The sequence below is a fragment of the Pteronotus mesoamericanus genome, unplaced genomic scaffold, assembly GCF_021234165.1.
Source record: "Pteronotus mesoamericanus isolate MK-2021 breed Mesoamerican mustached bat unplaced genomic scaffold, CSHL_Meso_final contig_40, whole genome shotgun sequence".
NCBI lineage: Eukaryota > Metazoa > Chordata > Mammalia > Chiroptera > Mormoopidae > Pteronotus > Pteronotus mesoamericanus.
The window spans coordinates 9,203,906-9,229,079 of NW_026555150.1; the positions used below are offsets into that span (position 1 = coordinate 9,203,906).

The 25,174-nt window shown below is 37.6% G+C and overlaps 3 protein-coding genes across 4 annotated transcripts in view; 2 read left to right on the forward strand and 1 right to left on the reverse strand.

The window, feature by feature from the left end:
• Positions 1 to 4,414: 4,414 nt before the first annotated feature.
• Positions 4,415 to 25,174, reverse strand: part of SMARCA1 (SWI/SNF related, matrix associated, actin dependent regulator of chromatin, subfamily a, member 1) — a 93,249-nt gene continuing 72,489 nt past the window's right edge. For both annotated transcript variants that reach the window (XM_054577001.1, XM_054577000.1), the window contains 2 exons: positions 5,653 to 5,763; positions 4,415 to 4,556 (listed from right to left, as the gene is read on the reverse strand). In XM_054577001.1, coding sequence (XP_054432976.1) covers positions 4,485 to 4,556; positions 5,653 to 5,763 — 183 coding nt within the window. In that variant the 3' untranslated portion in view covers positions 4,415 to 4,484. The remainder of the gene's footprint in view (positions 4,557 to 5,652; positions 5,764 to 25,174) is intronic.
• LOC129073360 (trifunctional enzyme subunit alpha, mitochondrial-like) lies at positions 21,479 to 24,148 on the forward strand. Its single transcript, XM_054577003.1, has one exon. It carries the CDS (start codon positions 22,033 to 22,035, stop codon positions 22,534 to 22,536), a length of 504 nt encoding a protein of 167 aa, XP_054432978.1. The 5' UTR covers positions 21,479 to 22,032; the 3' UTR covers positions 22,537 to 24,148.
• On the forward strand, positions 21,505 to 24,148 carry LOC129073359 (trifunctional enzyme subunit alpha, mitochondrial-like). The gene has a single exon (XM_054577002.1). The coding sequence runs from the start codon at positions 21,505 to 21,507 to the stop codon at positions 21,979 to 21,981; it is 477 nt and encodes a 158-aa protein (XP_054432977.1). The 3' UTR covers positions 21,982 to 24,148.

The following is a 25,174-nucleotide window of genomic DNA, read 5'->3' on the forward strand; positions in this document are numbered from 1 at the left end:
AAAAAACAAGTCAAAAAGTCAAAAAAGCATTCAATAATGCCTGCACCCAGAAAGCCTTGGCTTTCAGAACTAGTCTGGCCTGAAAACTGTGGAGTGTCCTTGGCCAACAGGTGGAATGATTTCAGGATATTTCACATGAACTAAAAACTCTTGTCCAGGAGTTAATTTGAATTTTAAGAGCAATGGGAAGCAAACTAGGAAAGAATTACAAAATGAAGGAAAACAAGAAAGCTGGAAATCTTAGAAATCAAAATAGACATATATAAAGGAAAAAGGACATGCTTATAAAGATACACCCAGACCTAATTGCAATCAGCTCTCATGTAGGTAAGGGAGGCCATCTACCAACTGTAAACAATATAATTAACACACACTGGGAAACAGTATATGGAATATCATGACGATCTTTGTAGAAAATGAGTAAATTGTCATATTTCAGCAATGCTCTCATATGGCTAGTACAAAAACTAAATGGCATTTTGGAAACTTACAATTGATTCTAGGAGAAAAATGAATATGGTATCAATCCCAATTGATGATAATGGTCACACATCAAACATTCTAGCAAAGATGGGACTTTATGCAAAGAACTTTTCCTGTCCTGGATATAGAAAATAGGTTTTGTTCTCAACCACTGAAGGAGATATGTTAGTTCAAAACTGTATTCATAATGGAACATAAGACAGCTGGACATGAATAGTACTTACCATCAACCTCACATAGATATAAGGGGACCCTCAAAAATAAAACACATAATTTGCTACTCCTACATACAGACAAATTCTAATATCCATATCACAGGAAGATGATCAGACATTAACCAAGCATGTCTTAGGGGCACTAAGAAAGGAAAGGTTGAAAGTCAATGGAAAGATATAGCTTGAATCTGACCACAATGGCCTCGATGAAAATGTCCCTAGTGGGAAAACAATGTATCAGGAAAGGGACAAATAATCATGTGTCTACGACCACCGATGGTAGTGGTGGGGAGACCTGGTATAACCAGGTTTATGTAATGGTTATATGCCACAATACACAGAGAAAGGCCACCACTTTGTCCAATTACCTAAATGAACCACTGATACAGGAAAGGGGCACATAACTAGCATGGAGCACACTTAATAGCCCATGCACCAACTAGCATGGAACACATTTAATAGCCTGTGCAAAAACTTGGGAACCCTTTAACTTCTGACTAATAATAATGCCCATGATCATAGCTATTACTGATAAAAGTCTCATTTGTTAATGGAGAGGAATCAGAACCGAGTAGTGTACCAGTGCAGACTATCCTGATCCATTCACATCACCCACTAAATATCCACAGAGGGGTAAATTTTCTAAGAACAGATCAATGATACACTACCCAATCATTATTCTCCTTAAACATCCCACACCTTTATCATGAAGTAACTAAGAGTTTAAGAGAAGCTATGTATACAAGGTTAGTGTCTTAATTTGGGTTTCCTCAGAAGCTGACCCTAAGGCAAAGGTTGTAATGCAAGTTTATTTAGGAGTTGACCCCAGGAAAAGCCCATAGAAAGTAAGGAAGTGATACACGGAAAGGAAAGCAGTTAGTGTGTTATCAACGCATCTACTACTGTGGGTGACTGGAGCTTAATCTGCGGGGAACCATATAGATCATATACCTTAAAGTGATCATGCTCAAGAAGTGAGAGAGCTGTGTTACTTATACACCGACTCCAATCAGTTTTTGGTTGAGATCCACTTTCTATCTTTTCCCAAGACCTCTCTCTGATAAAGCCCTAGGTGCACTGCAGCATTATACACAGTAGCCAAGATACAGAAACAAAGTGTCCTTTGATGGATGACTGGGTAAAGATGTGGAACATATATACAATGAAATACTCAGCCATAAGAAAAGATGAAATACTGACAAACAGCAAATGGATCTTGAGAACATCATGAGAAACGAAGTTAACTCAGATGGAAAAAGACAAGAACCATACTATTTCACTCATATGTATAAAATAAAAGAGAAACCAATCAACAAACAAATGAACAAAAACAAACTCATATACACAGACAACATAAGGGTGGTTACCAGAGGGGAAGGAGGTGGGGGAAGTATGAAGAGGGTGAAGGGGGTCAAATACATGGTGGTGGAAGGAGACTAGATTTTGGGGGTGAGCACACAATGCAAAATACAGACATTGTATTATAAAGTTGTACACCTGAAACATATAATCTTAGTAACCAATGTTACCGCAATAAATTTAGTAAAAATTAAAAAAATAATAAGACAAAAACCTTAAATTTTTTCCCAAGTTTTTATTCATTGTCCAGGTTTCTTATTGCTTACTGACATGTTCCTGATTGGATACTTTTTCCTGTATTCAAAAAAAAGAAAGAAATACTGAACTGACTGACCAGAGTCCAGAACCCTCACTGTGCTGTTTTTCAACACATGGAACTTGGGAGTAACAACATCCTCTCTGGTTGTTATTTCTCCCACTCAGGTGACTGTAGCTTTTAATATCAATGGTGTGGAAAATTCCAAGATTCTGAGTTTAAGAGCTCTGGATTGAAGTTTGGAGCCACAGCACCAGCTACTGAAGTAGCACTTTGCTTACCTTCACCTCCTTTGTAGGTCTTACAGAAAGGGTAGTTAAGCCAAGGATGAATCTGGGTATCTCTGGGTCCTTTGATCTTTTATCATCCTAATCACATCTCCTACTAGCACCCCAATTTCACCCCAACCTCCAATAAAGTACAATAGTCTAACTCCTAATAGTGAATACAGGAAAAAGTATCCAATCAGGAACATGTCAGTAAGCAATAAGAAACCTGGACAATGAATAAAAACTTGGGAAAGTCCAGCAGATAGTGGGCTGATTATAAATCTATTCCTGTTTCAGAACCCCTATGAGAAGATTGAGGATGTGAAACATGTTGACTAGCACTCAGAGGTAACAGAGATTTGCCAGTGGTACACTAAATAGAATCTGATAAGAAATCCAAAAGACCTTGATAGGGGAAAGGAGCAACTCTTTATTGGCCCAAATCTTGTTTTGAAAACTAACACCACTGTCCCATATTCTCAGATTTTCTTATTGTGTGTTGCACATTAGATTCTGATCCATTTTATCTGTTTCCTTACAAACTAACCTTGACTTTGATTAACCGCACACTGTTTCAGGTGACAGACCCAGGTTCTTTCCTGAATAGAAAGCCCCTGTAGTTGAGGCAATAATGTATAACATTCCATTCCCCCCCCCCTATATTTGCCAGACCACTTGCACATATACAGGGCCAAATGACTAGTTTTGAACAATGAAACTAGTGTCACTTCTGGGTTGAGGCAATAAAGTGCCTACATGAGATTCTCCAGCCTCTCTTTTTCTCCTACAGTGGCAACTGAACAGGCCGCATGTCTCGGATGGTGCAATTACAAAACAGTGGAGTTTCAGTCACCCTGAAACCTTCAGTGACTGTATGGAGCAGATTCTCTTCCATTCTCACATCCCTCTCACCAGCAATGGAATCTGTGGTGTGAGCAAGAAATAAACTTTTGGTGTGTAAAACTTCTAACACTTTGAGATTGTTTATTATCTGAACATAATTGTATTCCCATAGGAGGGAGCCCTCCTCCTTCTGCATGCATAGTGCTTATTTCATACTCTTAATTTAGTCATTAATACATCTACATGTTAAACCCATACTCCTCTGAACTGGCTCTATTGGAGATAAGATCATGCACAGGTCAGCAAGCAAAGCTTTAACTCTCAACCAAATACACAGTAGTGAAAAGTACAATTTAGTAAACACAAATATTTTCTGCTGCACAAAAAACAGGAAATAATTAAATTTCTTATAGACATTTCTTTATTATATTTTCCCACTTGAATAGAGAATAATTTAAATGTGATTCATACTGACAGCAAGCATGGTATCAAATATTAGGGGTATTTTTCAATATTTTTCTGTTCTCACCCTTGATTCCTTTAGGAAAAAATATTTAGATGACCTCAAAGGAACAATTATTATGCTAATCACAGTATGCAGTAACACAACAATCCCATACTCAATAGAAAAGAAAGCAACAAAGAAGTGAAAAAGTCTTTCTCCTCAAATCATTTTAATTATTTTTCCACAGCCATATAAATTTAAAGTATGAAACAACAATAATACAGCTATAGAATCTAGGTTCTCTTTCAAAGCAGCGGCATATAAAACATAGAAAAGCTAAAACCTCAGCATAAGCTTCAAAAGAACAAGGACTGAGAGGATTTTGATGAAGACATGAAATGCACAAAATACAGTACACAAAAATACTAGAATGCATAAAATATAAAGCTACACATTTCAAGTAGAAAGCATTGTAAAATATATAAAATATGCAAAAAATCAAAAAGAGAAAGATTTTTCTTAGAGTACCATGAATACACTGGAACTGGCAATTAACATTTGAAGATGGGAACAAGAAAATAGCAGTTTCCCATTTAAAACTTTATTTCTAGGCTTTAGGATTTCACCTTCTTGACATCCTTCTTTCCAGAGCTCTCAGTAGCTGACTCTGCTTTTCTTTTCTGTGACTAAAATGGAAACAGATTTAATGTTCTGCTCCAATATGGACATTTTTAAATGGCCCAACAATGTTAAATCTAGGATGTAAATGCATTAAAAAAAATTTTTAACATGAATATTCACTTAAATGTTATAGTCACAATTAATGTTCTATAAGCCCAACAAACTATGTTACCCAATGTAAAATAACCTTAAAAGATGTTTGTTTTTAATAAAAGACATAAAATATGAAATCAAAAATAGTCATCAAGTGTCTACTTACACATGGTTCTATAAACGTACTCTTATCTTAAAGAACTACTTAATAATTAAAGTTGTGTGGGCAAAATATTATTTGAGTGTATTATTTTTAAAAACTGTATGATGGAAAATACCACATTTCATATATTCTGTGATGCACATTTCTTTCCATGTTAGCATCTCTGAAATCAGGATGCATCTTACAATTGATGACAAGTTATAGTTACTTGACAACAGTTTTTCTCAGTGGTACATAAAACAATGCTGTGTCTTAGAGTGGAAGGCATCTGAGACTTGATGAAATATGGTAGTTTACATGACCACACTCAAATCACATGATCTATTAAAGACTATTTTAAATTGTAGTTATACAAAGCAACCTGACTAGATTAAAATAAAGCCATCTTATTATTCAACAGTTAACTTATTAGCAATTAAACCAAAGTCTGCTTAAAGTTCTCATTTGAACTCATAGTTCCACAAAGATAAGAAAAGCTTATGTGATCAAATCGGAACTCCCCATTTCAATTTCAGCCCATCCCATGCCAAACCCCTCTTCCTCCTCCTCATGGCAACTCCAGACTCAAGATGAAGGACTTTATTTGCATTATACTTTTCTTTAAAGTTATGAGGAATGATTTTTAAATACTGGTCCCTGTTACTAGGGAGCTTCTATCCATATGTTCTATAAACAAATAGGAAATGTGGTTGTAGTGTAATTCCTTTTCTGTCAAAAACAAATTAGCAGTTCATAAAACTGGTTTTTATAATAGGTATCACTAAGGCATTAAACATAATATAGGCATTTAAATTATGTAAAAAATGGGATCTACCTAAAAGTTAGGAAAATGCTGAAAATTTTACCATTGGAGTTTTAGTTGCACGTTTCTTCTTTTCTGCTCTCTCTCTTTCCTCAATTTCCATGTTTTCTTTCTCAATCAATGAAATAAGAGTATTACAGCGTCTCTGGAACTCCTAAACCAAACAGTAAAAGATTAATTTCTGTAACCCACTTAAAGAGTGATAGTCCTTTAACTGTATCATCTCTATGGTACAGAGTTCTAAAGTTGGTACTATTCAAAATAATATTCATACAGGATATTAACAGATTCCACCAAAAATACATGGAGGGGGTAAATGTCAGTCAATGAGTGAATGGAGGAAAAAAAACTGTGGTACATCCATACCATGAAATACTACTCAGCAGTAAAAAGGAAAGAAGTCTTGGTACACACAATAATCTAGATGAATTTCAAGGGAATTATGCTGAATGAAAAAAGCCAACCTCAAAAGGTTACATACATATTCCATTTATGTAACATTCTTGAAATAACAAAAGTTTAGAAATGGAGAACATATCAATGTTTGCCAGGGGCTAGGAAAAAGGGGGAGAGTGGGTGTGGCTATAAAGAGCTAGCACAAGGGAGTCGTGGTTGTGCTGGTTACATCAATCTACATGTGATACAACTGTACCGACCTATATTCACCTGAGTGCATGTATGATCAATGAAACCTGAATAAGCTCTGTTCATTGTACTAATGTCAATTTCCTGGTCATGACATTGTACTATAGTTATGCAAGAAGTTATCATCAGGGAGGACTGGGTGAAAGGTGCATGGGACCTCCCTGTACAATTCTTTACAACTTCCTGTGAATCTATAAATATTTCAAACTAAAAACTTAAAATCACATAAACAAAAAAAATAAGGGAATATCTTATTGCCAAAACAAGTTTTGGGAGTACTCAGTTTACAAAAGTGAAACTGACTGTTTCAGCAGAGGGCTTCTCAAAGCCTTCAAGTTCCTGACAAGCACTGTCAAACACTAGCTAAGAGATATAGGATAAAACAATCTCCCAAAGCTATTTAACCAACAGAACTCTCTTCTCACAAACATATTTTGGAGTCAAAGTTCTGAGGAGCACATCTCAGGAAAAACTGCTGCATTTGTTAGTTTGGAGCAAACAATAGCCAAAAAGATTTTGCATTAGCCTTGCCACTACCTATATTTCACTGCCAACAAATCAGTGCATCCAACTATAATAAAAACAAACCATTTTTATGAATGTATGGTGAGCATCAAACATATAATTCATTAATATGAACACTCATATACATTAACCCCGTATACTTTTGCTGTAGTTTAAAGGTAAATAATGGTTTAATATTAAATAATAAATAACATTTAAAAATATGATTCCTTTTTTGTATGAGCAAAAATTTTCTGATAGAATACAAAATAGTGCTCTGGCTGGAGTGGCTCAGTGGATGGAATGCCAGCCTGTAAACCAAAGGATCGCTGGTTCAATTCCCAGTCAGGGCACATGCCTGGGTTGTGGGCCAGGTTCCCAGTTGGGAGTGTGTGAGAGGCAACCACACACTGATGTTTCTCTCCCTCTTTCTCCCTCCCTTCTCTTCTCTCTAAAAATAAATAAATATAATCTGTAAAATATACAAAATACCTCAACATTCAGATGAAAATGTATGTTATTGACAATTAAAATCCCAACAAAAAATTGTCAAAATACGAGAATAGAAAACTCTTAAAAATTTAAATATCCAAATATTTTAAAAATTTTCACTTAAACTAATGACCAAAGCAATACAAAGTAAAACAATACCATCTTTATCAAATTAGCAATAGTATGCGCATGTATGTGTGTGTGGTCTATGTATCCGGTGTCATCAATTAAGATGGTGAAATGAGAACCCTAATTCACTAATGACAAGATGCCAATGTTATGAAATGAACTGTGAATGCTCAAAATTCTTATGGTGAATTTAAAACCCCACATTGTGACTGGAGGAAGGGGGCTCTAGGAGGTAATTAAAATTAAATGAGGTCATAAGGGTGGGGCTCTAATCCCACAGGATTTGTGTTCTTTTAAGAGGAAGAGATGTTCAGAGCTATCTCTCTACACTCCAACAGAGAAAGGACCATGTGGTACACAATGAGAAGGTGCCATCTACAGTCCTGGTAGAAGGATCTCACCAGAAAGTAACACTGCTAGCACCTTGATTTTAGACTTCCAGTCACCAAAACTATGAGAAATTTCTGTTTAAACCACCTGAAAACTAATACAGTACCTTTCTAGAAAGTAATTTGGGAATATCAATGAAGCATCTTATTATTTAAAAATAACTTAATATATATAAAAAAGAAATATACACAAAGATTTAAAAAAGAATGTTTAGAGTAGTGTTATTTATAGCAGAAAAATACTGGGGACTAAATGTCTGGTAATTTATAAATACACAAACATGATACAGAGAAATAGCTGTGAGAATATTAACTACAGCGTTACTAGTAGGTTAACAGCAGAGTGTAGGACCAATGGTAACTTATATTTTCTTCTTTATACTAGTCTGTAGTTTCCAAATTTTCTGCAATGAACATTAAGGTGCTAGGCAATCTGTAACATTTTTAAGAAATGGAAAGTGGTTTTCTAAAGACAGTTTTATCTGTCCAAATAAAAGCCAGAAAAATGACATACTACTACATACAGAAATACTATCAACTATCCAAGTATTTTTTACTCTTTATAATGCAAGCCCAAAAGGAGGAAAAATACCAAAGACAGTTTAACGAGAAAAAATTCCTCATTACAAATTATTGTTTATTAAAAATAACCTTACAAAACACTTTAAGGTACATTCAAGTCTCTAGTACATATTCAATTACTCTAAATAACTCAAGAAAAATAACACTGAAATTTCCCTTACTTACTAAAACAATACAGGTATCTTTAATATGCAGACCGAATACTCTTCGTAGCTTCATTCAATAACACACATACAAATTAAACAGCATGTTATTCAATTTATCTATTATAGAAAGGGCTAAGTTGACCCTGATGAGATTTGATTGTTAGTTTCTAGGGAGACTACATTGAGTCTTTATTTGAAGCTTATTCTTGAACCATTAAGCTATACCCTCTGGCTATTATCATTCTCAATAAGTAATAGTTGCCTGTGACTGCAGATATCTTTAGATACAGATTCATGGTTCATATGGGTGATTCAGGTAAAAAATACTTTTGAGATGGTCTCATATGCAGAGAAGTAGAATATCTCAAAATAATTATAAATAGACTGTATAATAACTTCCTACCTTCACTCCTTTTAACCTGTCACTAACTACTCCAGACATAGAAAAATAAACTCACTAGAGAAAGGTACCAAGGAATGGGAGAGTACAAATGTTGCTTTTCTAGACTAGGTATTATCAGTTTCTCTAGAATTACCAAACCCATTTTTTATTCACATGTTTAAAGACTGCCTAACTAAACATTAGGTATCATAAAAAGAACACTAACTAAAACCAGAAATTATAAAAAAGGCCAGGTTACCAATAAAACAATGTTGTACGTTTTGGATAACTAAGTGACTATGAAATGACTATGAGAAATTACATGACGTAGAATGCACTTTCATCTTATGCACTTTTTCATTTTATTTACATAGTCTCCTTATTACTCTTTATCCCTATTTTCCTGGGGTTATAGGAGTTGCTCCTGTGGTCTCAAACTGTTTTTACAATTCTCTACTCTGATTATCTCTTTCTTGCACCATTTCCCCATGCTGGATTTAGGAATGAAGTTGGAGGAAGAAAAATAGCACACAAGGGGAAGAGAGACGCTAAACTAATAAAGACAACAGGAAAATGACAAAAGGAAAACAGTTCTGCAATGTTAAGAGCTGTTGTAAAAGAAGAAAGTATTTTGTGTTCACACATGTGTGGAAACACTGGATTTTAAAAAGGTTAAACAAATATCTTCAAGGCAGGACTTCTCAGAGCAGGGTTCAGTATCAGAATTTCCCAAATCTATTTGAACACAGAACCGTTGTTCGGCATATCATCTATTTGCATATCCTATTACAATGCTTTGCAGAAACCAACTGGGGAAATGCTGTGTAGTCAGGCTAAGTTCAGATCAAAGTACCAAAAAAAAAAACAAACAAACCTGAAAACGAAAAACCGAGAACTAAGAAATTTTACTTACTTCAGTTGACGATAGGATCTCACTGACTATTTTTGAGCTGGAGGAGTACTATGTTAGTCCTTTTAGATATAACTAATTGCACTTAAAAATTAAGAGAGCAGTAGTAAAGAAAAATGCAGGTGGTAATACATTAGCCAAGGGTAAGAAAAAAAAGATGAGGAACAGAGAAAAGATAGAGATACAAATGTGAGGATTATCAGCCTATAGTTGGTAGCTGAGGTAGACATTTGCCCACATATGCAGAACAGTATTTCTAAAATGTAAATCTGATCATGTCACTGATCTGTTAAATCTTTCAATGGCTTCCCACATCCTATAGATTAAAGACCAAAAATTTCAACATACCAGACAGGGGGGGCTCTTTGTAATTTTGCTGTCAGCTATGTCCTCATTTCTCAGTACTTCCCTACTTACACCCCACCATACCAACCTACTTGAAGTTTTGAATATGCTCTGCTTGTTTATACCTTTGCATATACTGTTTTCACAACTCTAAAAGGAATACCACAGACAACTCCTTCTAGTTTTTTAAGACTTGGTTCCAAGAATGGTCCCTTCTGAGAAGCTATTCTTCTAATCTAACCCTCAAGGCAAAGTTAAACACTACATTCTCTGTATATTTCTCTATATAGAACCTTTTCAAAATTAAGACTGAGAACCAAGATGGTAGAGGAATGAGTGGAAGTCACATTGACCTCCTCCCAGGACCAACCTGGAATTACAACTAAATTGTGGAGAAATCACCTGGAACAAACAACTGAACAATAGCAAGAAAGAAGCCTAATATCTCGGACAGACAGAAGAATCCGCTTTAGCACAACGTAACTGGTAAAGGGTGTGGTAGAGACTTGAGAAGGTGGGCAGGGTACCCACGGGTGGCAGCACCAGAAGGATATTGAAATGGCCAGTTGGATCCCCATGAGAAGAGCTCGGTCTAAACCATAAGTGAGGATCTCCAGCCTATAGCACCAGAGCCCAAACAGTACACAGATAACAGCCAGCTGCGAAAAGTGGCAGGGTTGCTCTCTGCGAGAGACAGGCAGCTGGAGAAGCAAAGAGGACCATTTAAAGGACTACACATAAATTTTTATTAGCAGCCACTTACCCTGGGCTTTCACAGACGCGGGGCACAGTGTGCTATAGATGCCTGAGGAGAGACTGGAAAAGAAGGCATTGGGGAAGGAACTGAGAGAGTAGCCAGGGAGATCCCAGGGCTGACTCATCCCCCATATGGCAACAGCCATCTTACTTGGGCACACCACTCTCCTGAGCAGCAATAGCATGAGAGAATCCAATAACCCCAACCTGAGGAGGGATTCTACCACACCCTGTGGTGTCTCTCAGCTGGCCTGCTGAGTGCAGAGTGGCAGCCACATGGAATAAATCCCTGGCTAAAGGGGGGACAGATTGGTCTAGAGACATCTGAGGAGAGACTGGAGATGGAGGTTTTGGGGAGAGAACGGAGAGAGTAGCTGGCAGGATTCCGGTGCTGACTCCTCTGCCACATGGCCACAGCTCTCTTGCTCAGGGAGACCACTCCCCTGAGCAGCAGCAGCGTGAGAGGACCCAATAACCCTGCCCCCAGGAGGGACTCTGCCCTGCCCTGTGGTGTCTCTAAACCAGTCTGCTGAGTACAGAGGGACTAGGTTAATAGCTGAAGGAGACAGCCACAGACAGTAGATCCCTGGAAGTCTTGAACAGACTGCCTAAGTTCAGACAGGGTCAACATTTGACATCATCAGAGGTAGAACAAGAGCGAAAAAAAAAAAACAAAACAGCAGTCCCCTCCTGTAGAAATTCACACCACAAAGTCAGGAAATCAAGACAGATCAATTTAAGAAGCAGAATCAAAAGAGAAGAGTCTCACAAATAATGTAATGAGAAAGAAATACCCCCCCACTCAAAGGGAAAGGCAGAATCCCCACAAAGAGAACTAAATGAAATAGAGGCAAGGAAACTATCAGATATTGTGTGCAAAACAACAGTTCTAAGGAAGCTCAATGAGCTCATAGAGCTAATAGAGAATTACAAAAAACTACAGGGAAACTACGAGGAACTTACTGCAAATTATATCAGCATGAAAAAGGACATAGAAACTATCAATAAGCCACAAGAGTAAATGAAGAATACAATTTCTGAATTGAAGAACACAGTAGAAGAAATCAAAAGCAGGCTAGATAAAGCAGAGGATTGAATCAGTGAGCTGGAGGACAAGGTAGCATAAAGCTCCCAGAAAGAGCAAGAAAATGAAAAAAGACTCAAAAAGAAAGAAGAGGAGTTAAGGGAAATGCAAGGCAACCTGAAATGTAATATCCATATAATAGGGATACCAGAAGGAGAAGAGGAGCAAGGAATAGAGGACCTGTTTGAAAAAGTAACGATGGAAAACTTCCCCCACTGGAAGAGAGAAAAAGTCATACAAGTCCAGGAAGCACAGAGGGTCCCATTCAAGAGGAACCCAGTGAGGCCCACTGCAAGACACATCATCATTAAAATCGCAAATATTGAAGACAAACAGAAATCCTAAAGGAAGCAAGGCAGAAAGAGGCAGTAACATGTAAGCGAGCCTTGATATGTCTAGCAGCTGACTCTCAACAGAAACACTACAAGCCACAAGGGAATGGCAAGAAATATTCCAAGCAACGAAAAGCAAAAGCCTGCAACGAAGACTGCTCTACCGAGCAAGGCTCTCAATTAAAATGGGAGGCGAAATAAGGAGTTTCCCAGACAAAGGTAGGCTAAAACAATACATCTCCACCAAACCAGCATTGCAAAATGCACTAAAGGAACTGCTTTAAGATGATGAAGAAAAAGATTCTATGAATACCCGGTTCCTTTCACAGTTACCAATACATGATATTACCAATATTTTTAATACATATTAATCTGATTGTGACAATTATGTGTCATTTTAATTGTTCCTTTATTATTTGTTGAAACTAAACTTGTTTTTGTATATTTTTTGCCTATTTCTATTAGTTTTAAATAGATTTAAATGGCTTTTTGGAATTCTTTATCCATTTTTTGATTAAAGGTTTGGAGAATTTTTGCCCTTAAAAAAAAAAACACCTATTAACCCTGTTTTAGATGTGTTGCCAGTACTTTCCTATTCTATTACTTGTCCTTTAACTTTTTTATAGGTATATGACTATATAGTCTTATGCATTTAATATAGTCATAGTGTCAATATTTTACTTTATAGCTTCTCGGTTAAAATATGTTACTTCAGGGTAAGAAAAATATTATTTTGAATTTTCTCCGAAAATTTCTTAGGTTTTACATATTGATTTTTAACTCACCTGAATATTTCTTGTATAATGTCTTAAATAGGGCCCTATATTTGTCTTATTTCAAGTAATAGTGGTCCATGCACCTTATTTATTGAATAAGGCTTATTTTATCCATTGATTTGAAGTATCAATTTAATCATATATTACATTGTTAGACATTTGTTTCTAGAACGCTCATTATATTTCATTGATCTACTTGATTATTTCTGTGCTGGTGTCATGTGGTTTTAATTGCTGAGCCTTTATAATGCATTTAATTTTTTTAATATTTTATAATGGATCTTGATATTTAAAAAAGTAAATAAATACAATCAATCTGCATTTTAGAAAATAGAAAGAAGGAAGGAACTCCTACCTTTTATGACATCATGGATGAAACTGGAGAATTTTTACTAAGTTTAATAAGCTAGTCAGTGAAAGACAAATACCATATGACTTCATCTATAAGTGGAATCTATTCAACAAAATAAACTAACGAACAAAATAAACCACAGGCATGGAAACAGGGAGCAGACTGGAAGTGACATGGGGAGATGGAGGAGGAGGACAATAGTGGAAAGAAGGGGAAGGGACTAAACAAAGAACATGTATGAATGACCCATGGACATGGGCAACAGAGTGGGAATTGACTGTGGGAAGAGGGGCGGGGTGGGATGGGTGGAGGAGGGCAAAGGGGGAAAAATTGAGACAACTGTAATAGAGTAAACATGATTTAAAAATAAAATCTATGGTAAAAAAAATTAAGGCTGAAAAGGGATATTTTCATCTTTTAAATACAGGAGTTAATAAAATATCTCTATGAGCATTACCATATTGCATTTTTAACATTTTAATAATTCTATAGTGAAGAGCAGCTCATCAATACACTTTACAGTATACCAGTTTTTTAAAAAGATTTATTTATTCATTTCTTTATAGAGAGGAGAAGGGAGGGAGAAAGAGAGGGAAACATCAGTGCCTCTTGTATCCCCCTACTGGGGACCTGGCCCGCAACCCAAGCATGTGCCCTGACTGGAAATCAAACTAGCAACCCTTTGCTTCGCAGGCCAGCACTTAATCCACTGAGCCACACCAGCCAGGGCTACAGTTTACCAGTTTTACCAATAATATATTAATGCATATTTCTCATATTTCATTAATATAATGCTTTAAAATATTAATGTTAGCTGTTAATCTACAATTAACTACTGACACGTAAAATCAAAATCTGTGAGTGGCTTGTTTTATGAAATTTTCTAGACCATGCTGCATAAGCAAAAAACAAAAATATTACTGTGACTATAAGGTGGAAATTTTCCAATTTGACTTTCATTTTTCTAAAGTACCTGTAAAGAAAATCCTTCTCTAACTGTGATAAACTAATAACCTAACACTTACTATCACTAATATACCTATAAAAAGCTGTACTGATATTTTCTAAGAAGTATTTTTCTCTTAAAATTCTAATACGGAATTTAATTTTCTTAATTTTAAATAACACTTTAATAAGTTGATTTAAAAGGAAACAGTAATAACATGAAATTTTTATTTCATTGTATACAACAGTATGTGATTCTCCCTAAGATGCTATCAGAAAAAAATCATTTAAGTTATTATGAAAGGCAAGGTAATTGTAATAATTACTGATACTTTGATTCAACTCCAAGGTAAATGGCCATAGGCAATGCGCACACAGCTAGTTCCTTTAGCTGGTTAAGAAAAGAAAGAAAAAAGCTCCCCACAAGTTAAAAGATAAGAATTTGCCCTGGCTGATATGGCTCAGTAGACTGAGCACTGGCCTGTTAACCATAGGGTCACTGGTTCAATTCTCAGCCAGGGTACATGCATGGGTTGCGTGCGAGAGGCAACAACACACATTGATGTTTTTCTCCCTCTCTTTCTCTCTCCCTTTCCCCCGTCTAAAAATAAATAAACCTTTTTTAAGAATGTAAGAATTTATTTTTACTAAAATTAAGAGTCAAAACAACCCTAGAAAGGATACAATAAATTATTATGTGAAGAACTTGTTCTTTATCTCAGAGAGTTAAATTCTGCTTTTCTCCTAAGTACTTAGAAGGACCTAAGCATATCCAAAAAAGTACTGATTAGGCTTTAGGTGCTTTCCACCTGTCCTTTCCAGTAAAGTGACTAATGTGCTCATTCTTCTGAAACCCAGATTCTTCTCAAATCTCCCAGTAACATTAGTCTATCAGTACATGAATGGACACAATATCCTGACATCCATTACCTAAAAAAGAAAATTAATAAGCTAATGTTGATAAACAGACTGGTAAGCATTATATAAAAGATAGTATATAAATATGTAGTATTATCATTTCTTCTTATAGTCATTTGGTAAAAGTCCTTCATTCTGATAGTCTTGGAATGTCTTAAGATTAAGACCCCATTTAAAGATATTTTTCTTAGGAGGAAAATGGTAGGGACTATTCATATGCTCTGAGCTTAAAAATCTAAAATGATCATATCCTTCCTACTTGTTTATGTAGTTCAACAGAGACTGATGACTTAAAGACTACAGAACTTTTCAGAGAAAGAAATCATAATCTTTTTAGCACAGAGAAATGAAACTAAAACTCTTTTTTTCTTTGTATAGCAAGATTTTTCAATGGAGAAGGGTGTCAGAGAAATCTTCAACCTTTAGCTGAAGGTTTTCAAAGTACAACGTATTTATAAATGGAGATTCACGACTTTAAGTACTTTAAAACTGTTATTTAACTCAGAAGCCATGAATTCAATAGAGATCTCAGAATAAAATATAGCTACCAAGGTTTCTACTTTTTTTCTAAGTATTTCCACACTATTTATTGGTATCTCTGGAAAAGAAGAGAGACATCTTTAAGCAAGATTATGTTTTTAAAGATAGCTTCTTCAGTAAGATATGTTTAAAGTTTAAACATCAATAATATTTTAGTTAGGACAGTGACACACATAATGAATCAAATTACATCCTCTGTATTTCTAAGATGGGATTTTTCAATGAAACCTATTATTTTAACTTTGGAAATCACAGCTGCCTCTTTCAATCTTCCTAGACTGTGATGAGATTCACTATACAAGAACAATTATTTCAAAGGAGGGGGCAAAGAGGTCATCTAGGAATATTAATAATCTATTTCTTTTTTTTTTAAGTTTTCTTTTTATTTTGGTTTTGTATCCTTATAGAATTCAGAGGTTGTGCTTTGCAGATAATGAACTAATTTTTTTAAATTTTATTTTAATTTATTTTTTCAAATACATTTGTCTCTGCCTACCCCCCACCACTTTCCCTTGCCCGTCCCTCCTTCCCTCCCTCAGCTCTTCCCCTTTGGTTTTGTCCATGAGTCCTTGCTATATGTTCCTTGACTTTCCCCTTCTACTTCTTTATCTTATTTTTTCTATTACAGTTTACATTTGATATTATTTTGTATTAGTTTCAGGTGTATAGCATAGTGGTTAGATTATATTTTAAATTGTTCCCCTGAAATTTCCAGTACTCACCTGGCAATACTGTAATGCAGTTATAATATTATTGACTATATTCCCTATGCTGTATTTTACATCCCTGTGACTATTCTGTAACTACCAATCTGTACTTCTCAATCCCTTTACCTTATTAATCCAGTCCCCAACCCTCCTCCCATGTGGCAGCCACCGATCTGTTCTCTGCATCTATGAGTGTATTTGTTTCATTTATTCTTTTACATTGTTCTTCAGATTCCATATGTAAGCAAAATTATATGGTATTTGCCTTTCTCTGACTGACATATCTCACCTCCCTAATAATTGATATTATAAAAAATATTCCAAAAAATATGGTCTAAATATATGCACATTTAAAAATATATTACCTGTACTCTAAATCCAGATATATAGGCAAAAATGATCCATTACCCAGAAGGAAAATAAAAACTATATGATAGAAAAATTAACAGTTTGTATTATAGTATTTAAATATGAAATAAACTATCATATATTTTAAAAGATTCATTAGAAATCATAATTCTACCTTGTAGAAGGTAAAGACAAAGATGTCTTTATTTTCAAAAGACAAAATGAAGGTTTCATTTTGCAGTAACCTATATAGTTAATATCTGCTCTTTGAAAAATACACATTAGAGGTAAGTATCTTGGTAAAGAAAGAGGTAATATTTTGTAGAAAGAGGATGGAGGAAAAAAAGATTACTTACAAGGGAGTTCGGAGACATCTAGTGGTTGTTAATAATACACTTGGCTTTTTCTTGGAAATGAAATAAGGATATATAGTTCTACAGTCATATTCATATTACAAAAAACACAAGATTTTCCTTGAACTTCTGAATCTGTTTCATCCTACTGTTTTTGCTTAATGATTAAAAAACTGAAAACAGCATTAAACTCTCAACCTTCTTAAAAATAGTAAAACATCACTGAAATAATACTCAAAAGTCAGCAAAAGTTCCAACACATAAAGGGACATATATGATCTAAAATATGACTCACCAAAAAATGCAAGTAGGCATTTGTCTTTTACAAGTTGTAAAACTGTTATACATCAATTATAACTTTAAAAATACATGGCTTTTGAAAGGAGTTCTCTGCTAAAGATGGTCACAGATGCACTGAGCTAAAAGGCACCTTAAAAGGCTAAGTAGCTCACTGCCAAAGTCTTCAGACAATAAAATAGAATCTCATTTTCAAATCTAATAGAAAAGCTATTCTACATTCTTCTTCAATAATCTATGTCAATGATTCAAAAAACCTTGTCAAGCAATTCTTCCCTACATCCAACCTCAGCTCTTTATTCTACAGATTCTTACCTTTTTTATTCTTTTTTCAGTACTTGCTATTGCATCTTATTAACACATGCACCTCCTCCTTTTTTTAAAACATGTATTGTGCTTTACATTTATTTCCATTAAATGTCATGTTGTGAGATCCAACGAATCCATCATTCCAGTCTCTCTAGTTCCTTTTGCATTCTGGCTTCATCCAAAGAATTTGCTAGCTCTCCCAGCATTACATATTCCATAAACTTGATAGGCATGTTCTAATAACAATCCAAGAACACTCTAAATTTATGTTAAAGTTTTAAGAAATCTCACCTATAAGTGGAACCTAATCAGCAAAGCAAACAGGCAAGGAAAATATGACCAGCAACACTGAAAGAAAGAAGAAACTGACAGGGATGGGAGGGAGCAAGGGAAGGGGGTAGTAGGAAGGGGAAGGGTCAGATCAAGGAACATGTATGAAGGACAAATGGATGAAGCCAAGGTAGGGAAGGATCGAGGGGGGAGGTGGGATGGGTAGGGCAGGGGAGAGTGGTGGTGGGTAAATGGAAACAAATGTATTGGAACAATAAAAAAATATTCATAAGCACAAAAAAGAGAAATATCTGATCTTATCAAGCACCTGCCAATATTAGCATCTTCAATATAGCAACTCAGATTTTTTCTTTTTTATTCCACTTGAACTGTGAAAATACAAAATATCTGCACCTCTCTGAACTTTTGACCAAGAAAATATTTATGGAATACAGAAACTATTTAAGGAAAATTCTCAATGTTTAGATTGTTAGTTTCTGTTTACTTTTAATTTCTAGGCTGTATAAAGCTATTTTTGTTTTAATTACCTCAGCTGACAAAAGACTACTGACATTAAAAATGTGTTGCATTTATTTCAATATCATCAGAACACTGCTAGCAGCACTAGAATTTAACAGAAACACAATTCACATTAGAAAGTATCAGAGTAAATTACAGGTAGCTAAAATAAAAATATCTCTTCTACTTAATTATTCTCTGTCACTTAATATTCTTATAAAGATTCAACTTAGGCAACAATTCCTTCTCATTAAAAGTAAATTCTTCTTCTCACTGGTGTGGCTCAGTTGGTTGGGTGTCATCCTGCAAAGTGAAATGATGCCAGTTCAATTCCTGGTCAGGGCACAGGCCTGGGCTGCAGGTTCAGTCCCCCAGTGGGGCATGTACAAGAGGCAAACAATGTTTCTCTCTCACATTGGTATTTCTCTCCCTCTTCCTACCTCCCTTCCTCTCTCTCTAAAAATAAATAAAACTTAAAAAATAAATGTAATGAGTCCTTAAGTTATACACACAGTCTCAAGTATCATTGCCTAATTACAAACTGGAAAATGTACCTCTAAAATGGAGGGCTCTAAGGTCACCATATTAACCAAGTAATCAAACTTTTACCATCATTGACACTAACATCCTCCCAGGACCAATCTGGAATTACAACTAAATTATAGAGAAATCTTCCTGAATAACCAACTGAACACTGAGTGGAGAGAAGCCTTATAACCAAGGACAGACAGAAGAAACCACTTCACGACAAAGAGACTGGTAGGGAGTGTGGAGGAGATACAAGAGGGCTGGCTGGGCTCCCACAAGTAGCAGCTGAAGTTCCAGAGGGACACTTCAGTGGTCAGGGGGCTCCCCCTAAGTGTGGGGTCTGAACCCCAAGCTGGGCTCCAGAGCCTATAGCACCAGAGCTAGGAAAGAAACAAAGATAACATCCAGCTGTGAAAAGCGGTAGAGTTTCTGTCTACCAGAGAGTCAGTTAGAAACTCAGAGAGCCTATTAAAGGGCCAACACACAAAATTTCATTTGCAGCCATTTACCCTGGGCTCCAGCAGAGGGAGGGCAGACTGGACTTGACACACTTGAGAGCCTAGGGTTGGTAGCTCTGGGGAGAGAACTGAAGGAAGAGCCACAAGAATCCCTGTGTGTAGTCATTCCCCATACTGCAGTAGCCATCTTTCTCAGCCACAGCACTGTCCTCCAAATGGCACAGGCCTGACAAGAAGCAACAGCCCAACCTGGGCTGCTGATTAAAACTTGAGGCTATATCACTGAGTAGTTTAATAACTAAGATGGATCTCTGGGAGCTCTGAGACTTCAGCCGGCTCTACCCCAGGCCCATTGCTGAAAAAAGCCAGCCTTGGTGTGCAGCCTGGTTCCTTAAGCACACAAAAAGGCAAAGCAGAGGGAGCCACATGCTATAGATCGCTGAAAGCTCCAAAGAAGTTGACCAGGACCAGGCACAAGCAGTATCTGACAAAGGCCTACTCCAGAGTCTTGATCTATGTAATACATAGAAACAAATACAAAGAAGCAGCCAAAATGGGAAGACAGAGAGACAGTACCCAAATGAAAGAACAAGAGAATTCTCCAGAAGAAGAGTTTGATGAAATGGAGGCTAGCAATTAAACACAGAGAGAGTTTAGAGTAATGATTATAAGGATACTCAACAGCATGAAAAAGACATAGAAACCATAAAAATGGACCAGTCAAAAATAAAGAATACAACATCTGAAATAAATAATACACTGGAAGAAATAAAGAGTAGGTAAGATGAAGCAGAGGACTGTCAATGATTTGGAAGACAAGGCAGAAAACTAAATACCCAGGCAGAGCAATAAAAGGAAAAAAAGAATTTTAAAAAATGAGAAGAGTTTAAGAAACATTTTGTACAACATGAAGTGTAACAACTTCTGAATCATGTGAATATGGGAAGGAGAAGATAGCGGGCAAGGGAATGAGAACCTGTTTGAAGAAATAACAACCCAAAACTTCCTTAGCCTGGTGAAGGGAAAGTCACACAAGTCCAGGAAGCTCAGAGAGTCCCAAATGGGCCTACACCAAAACACATCATAATTAAAAATGACAAGGCTTAAAGACAAGGAGAGAATCCTAAAAGCCACAAGAGTAAAACAGGTAGCTACATACAAGGGAGCACCAATTAGACTGTCATCTGATTCTTCAACAGAAACATATCGGCCAGAAGGGAGTGGCATGAAATATTCAAGGTGATGAAAAGCACGTTTTCTAGGAAAGACCAAATGTGAGGACACAAAACAAGTCTCAATAAATTTAAGAAGAATGAAATCTTATCAGGCATCTGCTCTGACCACAATGCTATAAACTAGTAATCAGTCACAAGAAGAACACTGAAAATGCACAAAGACATGGAGCTAAATAACATGTTACTAAACAATGAATGGATCAACAAGATCAAGGAACAAATCAAAACATACCTTGAAACAAATGAAAAAATGAGGACATAATACTCCATCTTTGGGACACTGGGAAAGCAATTCTAAGAGGAAAATTCATAGTATTACAGGTCTGTCTCAAAAAACAAGAAAAAGCTCAAATAAACAATTTAACTTTACGCTTAAAGGGAACTGAAAACCAACAACAAGCAAAGCCCATAATGAGTGGAAAAATGGAAATAATAAAGATCAGAGCAGAAGTAAGTTAGACAGAGTCTTAAAAAATGATACAAAAGATCAATGAATCCAAAAACTGGTTCTTTGAAAAAATAAACAAGATTGACAAACCTTTAACCAGACTCATGGAGAAAAAAAAAGAGAAGCCCAGAGAAAAGTCTTCTGCCCGGCCCCTAGCACTTGAACCTTATCCCACTTTCGTCCTCTCCTGCTCAAGATGGTGGCCTCTCGGGCAATTGGCAGCCTCAGATGCTTCACGAATGCCTCCAGGACGCTCCGTAGCCCAGGTTATATTTGCCGCAACTTTACAAGGTCCTCTGCTTTGCTGACCAGAACCCATATTAACTATGGCGTCAAAGGGGATGTGGCAGTTATCCGAATTAATTCACCCAATTCAAAGGTAAATACACTGAATAAAGAACTACAATCAGAGTTCGTAGAAGTAATGAATGAGATCTGGGCAAGCGATCAAGTCAGAAGTGCTGTCCTTATCTCATCAAAGCCGGGCTGCTTTATTGCAGGTGCTGACATCAACATGATAGCCTCTTGCAAGACCCCTCAAGAGGTAACAGAAATGTCACAGGAAGGACAGAAAATGTTTGAGAAACTTGAGAAGTTTACAAAGCCTGTTGTGGCCGCCATCAGTGGGTCCTGCTTAGGAGGAGGACTTGAGCTTGCCATTGCATGCCAATAGAGAATAGCAACAAAAGATAAAAAAACAGTATTAGGTACCCCTGAAGTCTTGATGGGACTCTTACCTGGAGCAGGAGGCACACAAAGGCTACCCAAAATGATGAGTGTACCTGCTGCTTTTGACATGATGCTGACTGGTAGGAACATTCGTGCAGATAGAGCAAAAAGAATGGGACTGGTTGACCAATTAGTGGAACCATTGGGACCAGGACTGAAACCTCCCGAGGAACGGACAATTGAATACCTAGAGGAAGTTGCGATTACTTTTGCCAAAGGACTAGCTGATAAGAAAATCTCTTTGAAGAGAAACAAGGGATTGATGGAAAAATTGACATCGTACGCCATGAGTATTCCATTTGTCAGGCAACAAGTTTACAAAAAGGTGGAAGAACAAGTACAAAAGCAGACCAAAGGCCTTTATCCTGCACCTCTGAAAATAATTGATGTGGTAAAAACTGGACTTGAGCAAGGGAAAGAGGCTGGCTATCTCGCTGAATCTCAGAAATTTGGAGAGCTCGCGATGACCAAAGAATCAAAGGCCTTGATAGGACTGTAACATGGTCAGGTGCTGTGCAAGAAGAATAAATTTGGAGCTCCGCAGAAGGAGGTTAAGCACTTGGCCATTCTTGGTGCGGGACTAATGGGAGCCGGCATTGCCCAGGTCTCCGTGGACAAGGGCTTAAAGACCACACTTAAAGATGCTACGCTGGGCAGCCTGAGCCGAGGGCAGCAACAGGTGTTCAAAGGATTGAATGATAAAGTGAAGAAGAAAGCTCTGACGACATTTGAAAGAGACTTCATTTTCAGCAACTTGACGGGGCAGCTTGATTACAAGGATTTTGAAAAGTCCGACATGGTGATTGAAGCTGTGTTTGAGGACCTTAGTCTGAAGCACAGGGTGCTAAAGGAGGTAGAAGCGGTGATTCCAGATCATTGTGTCTTTGCCAGTAACACATCGGCTCTCCCAATCAATGAAATCGCTGCTGTCAGCAAAAGACCTGAGAAGGTGATTGGCATGCACTACTTCTCTCCTGTGGACAAGATGCAGCTACTGGAGATTATCACAACCGAGAAGACGTCTAAGGACACAACTGCTTCCGCTGAGGCCGTGGGGCTCAAGCAGGGGAAGGTCATCATTGTGGTTAAGGACGGACCTGGCTTCTACACGACGAGGTGTCTCGCACCCATGATGTCGGAAGTCATCCGAATTCTCCAGGAAGGAGTTGACCCCAAGAAGCTGGATTCCCTGACCACGAGCTTTGGCTTTCCCGTCGGTGCTGCCACACTGGTGGATGAGGTTGGCGTGGATGTAGCAAAACATGTAGCAGAAGATCTAGGTAAAGCCTTTGGGGAAAGGTTTGGAGGCGGAAGCCTAGAACTGCTGAAACAGATGGTATCCAAGGGCTTCCTGGGTCGCAAGTCTGGGAAGGGCTTTTATGTCTACCAGGAGGGTGTGAAGAATAAGAACTTGAATTCTGACATGGATAGTGTTTTGGCAAGTCTGCAGGTGCCTCCTAAGCCTGATGTCTCCTCTGACAAAGATATCCAGTACCGCTTGGTGACCAGGTTCGTGAACGAGGCCGCCCTGTGCCTGCAGGAAGGGATCTTAGCCACCCCTGCAGAGGGAGACATCGGAGCAGTCTTTGGGCTCGGCTTCCCCCCCTGCCTTGGAGGGCCCTTCCGCTTCGTGGACCTGTATGGTGCGCAGAAGGTGGTGGACCGGCTCAAGAAGTACGAGGCTGCCTACGGAAAACAGTTCACCCCATGCTAGCTGCTCATGGATCATGCCAACAGCCCAAACAAGAAGTTTTACCAGTGAGCGGGCCCCATGCCCCGCTCACTCACGCACAAACCCCAACTGCTCGCCGCGCTGGTTCTCCGCCAGACTGGCATCTAGATATTCAGTAACCACAGGAAAACAAACTCTGACCTTGGGTGTGTGCCTTGATTAAAGTGCCTTCAGCTCTGACGGTCTCTCCCTCTTGATGAAGTCTGGCTGTGTTTACACTTCGTGTCGGCAGGCGGAACCCACCGTCCTTGTGAGTCTGTTAAGCCCCAAGACCCAGAGTGGCAGCATCACTCCCAGGAGGCCAGTAGTGGCCAACGGTGCTGAGGGCAACTATGCACTTGGCCAAACACAGGATAACAATAAAATCCAAATGTATTTATCAGCCAAAAAAAAAAAAAAGAGAGAGAAGCCCAAAATAAATAAAATCAGAAATGAAAGGAGAAAATAAAAACTGATACCAAAGAAATAAAAAGGATTTTAAGAAAATATTAAGAATAACTGCATGCCAACAAACTAGACAACCTAGATGAAATGGATATATTCCTAGAAACATACAATCTTCCAAAACTAAACCAGGAAGAATCAGAGAATATGAATACACAGATTACACCTACCGAAATAGAAACAGTAATCAAAAAACTCCTAACAAACGAAAGCCCTGGACCAGATGGCTTCACAGGAGAATTGTACCAAACTATCCAAGAATAACATCTCTCCTTCTCAAAGTAGTTCAAAAAAATTCAAGAGCAGGAACTTCTGGCCAACATGGAGGCATAGGTAGATACATTTTGCCTACCTGCACAACCAAAAGAAGAACAACAACAAATTTAAAATAAATAACCAGAATTGCAAGAAAATCGAACTGTATGGAAGTCTGACAACGAAGGAGTTAAAGAAGAAACATTCATCCAGATTGGTAGAAGGGGTGGAGACAGACAGCCAGGGCAGAGAGGACACATGGCAAGGCAGCGGCTGGAGGACCAGGTAGGCGAGATGGCAATTGGTGGTCCCACATTTCCATGTGGATAAAGGGAGGAACAGCTGTGGAGCGAGACAGACCAAGCAATCCAGGGTTCTAGTGTAGGATAAAAAAGTCCCGAAACCTCTGGCTATAAAAATCTGTGGGGGATGCAGCCGCAGGACAAACTCCCAGCCTCACAGAGTTCATTGGAGAGACCCACAGGGTCCTAGAACGTACATAAACTCACCCACCCGGGAATCAGCACTAGACAGGCCCAATTTCCTTGTGCGTAACAGGGTAAGTGACTGAAAGATAGGCAAGAGCCAAGCAAGTGGCATTGAGCCTTCTCAGACCCCTCCCCCACATACAGCATCACAACACAGTGACCTGGTTTTCCCCACCCCTTACCCCCATGAATACATAGGCTCTGTCCCTTGCAATGTA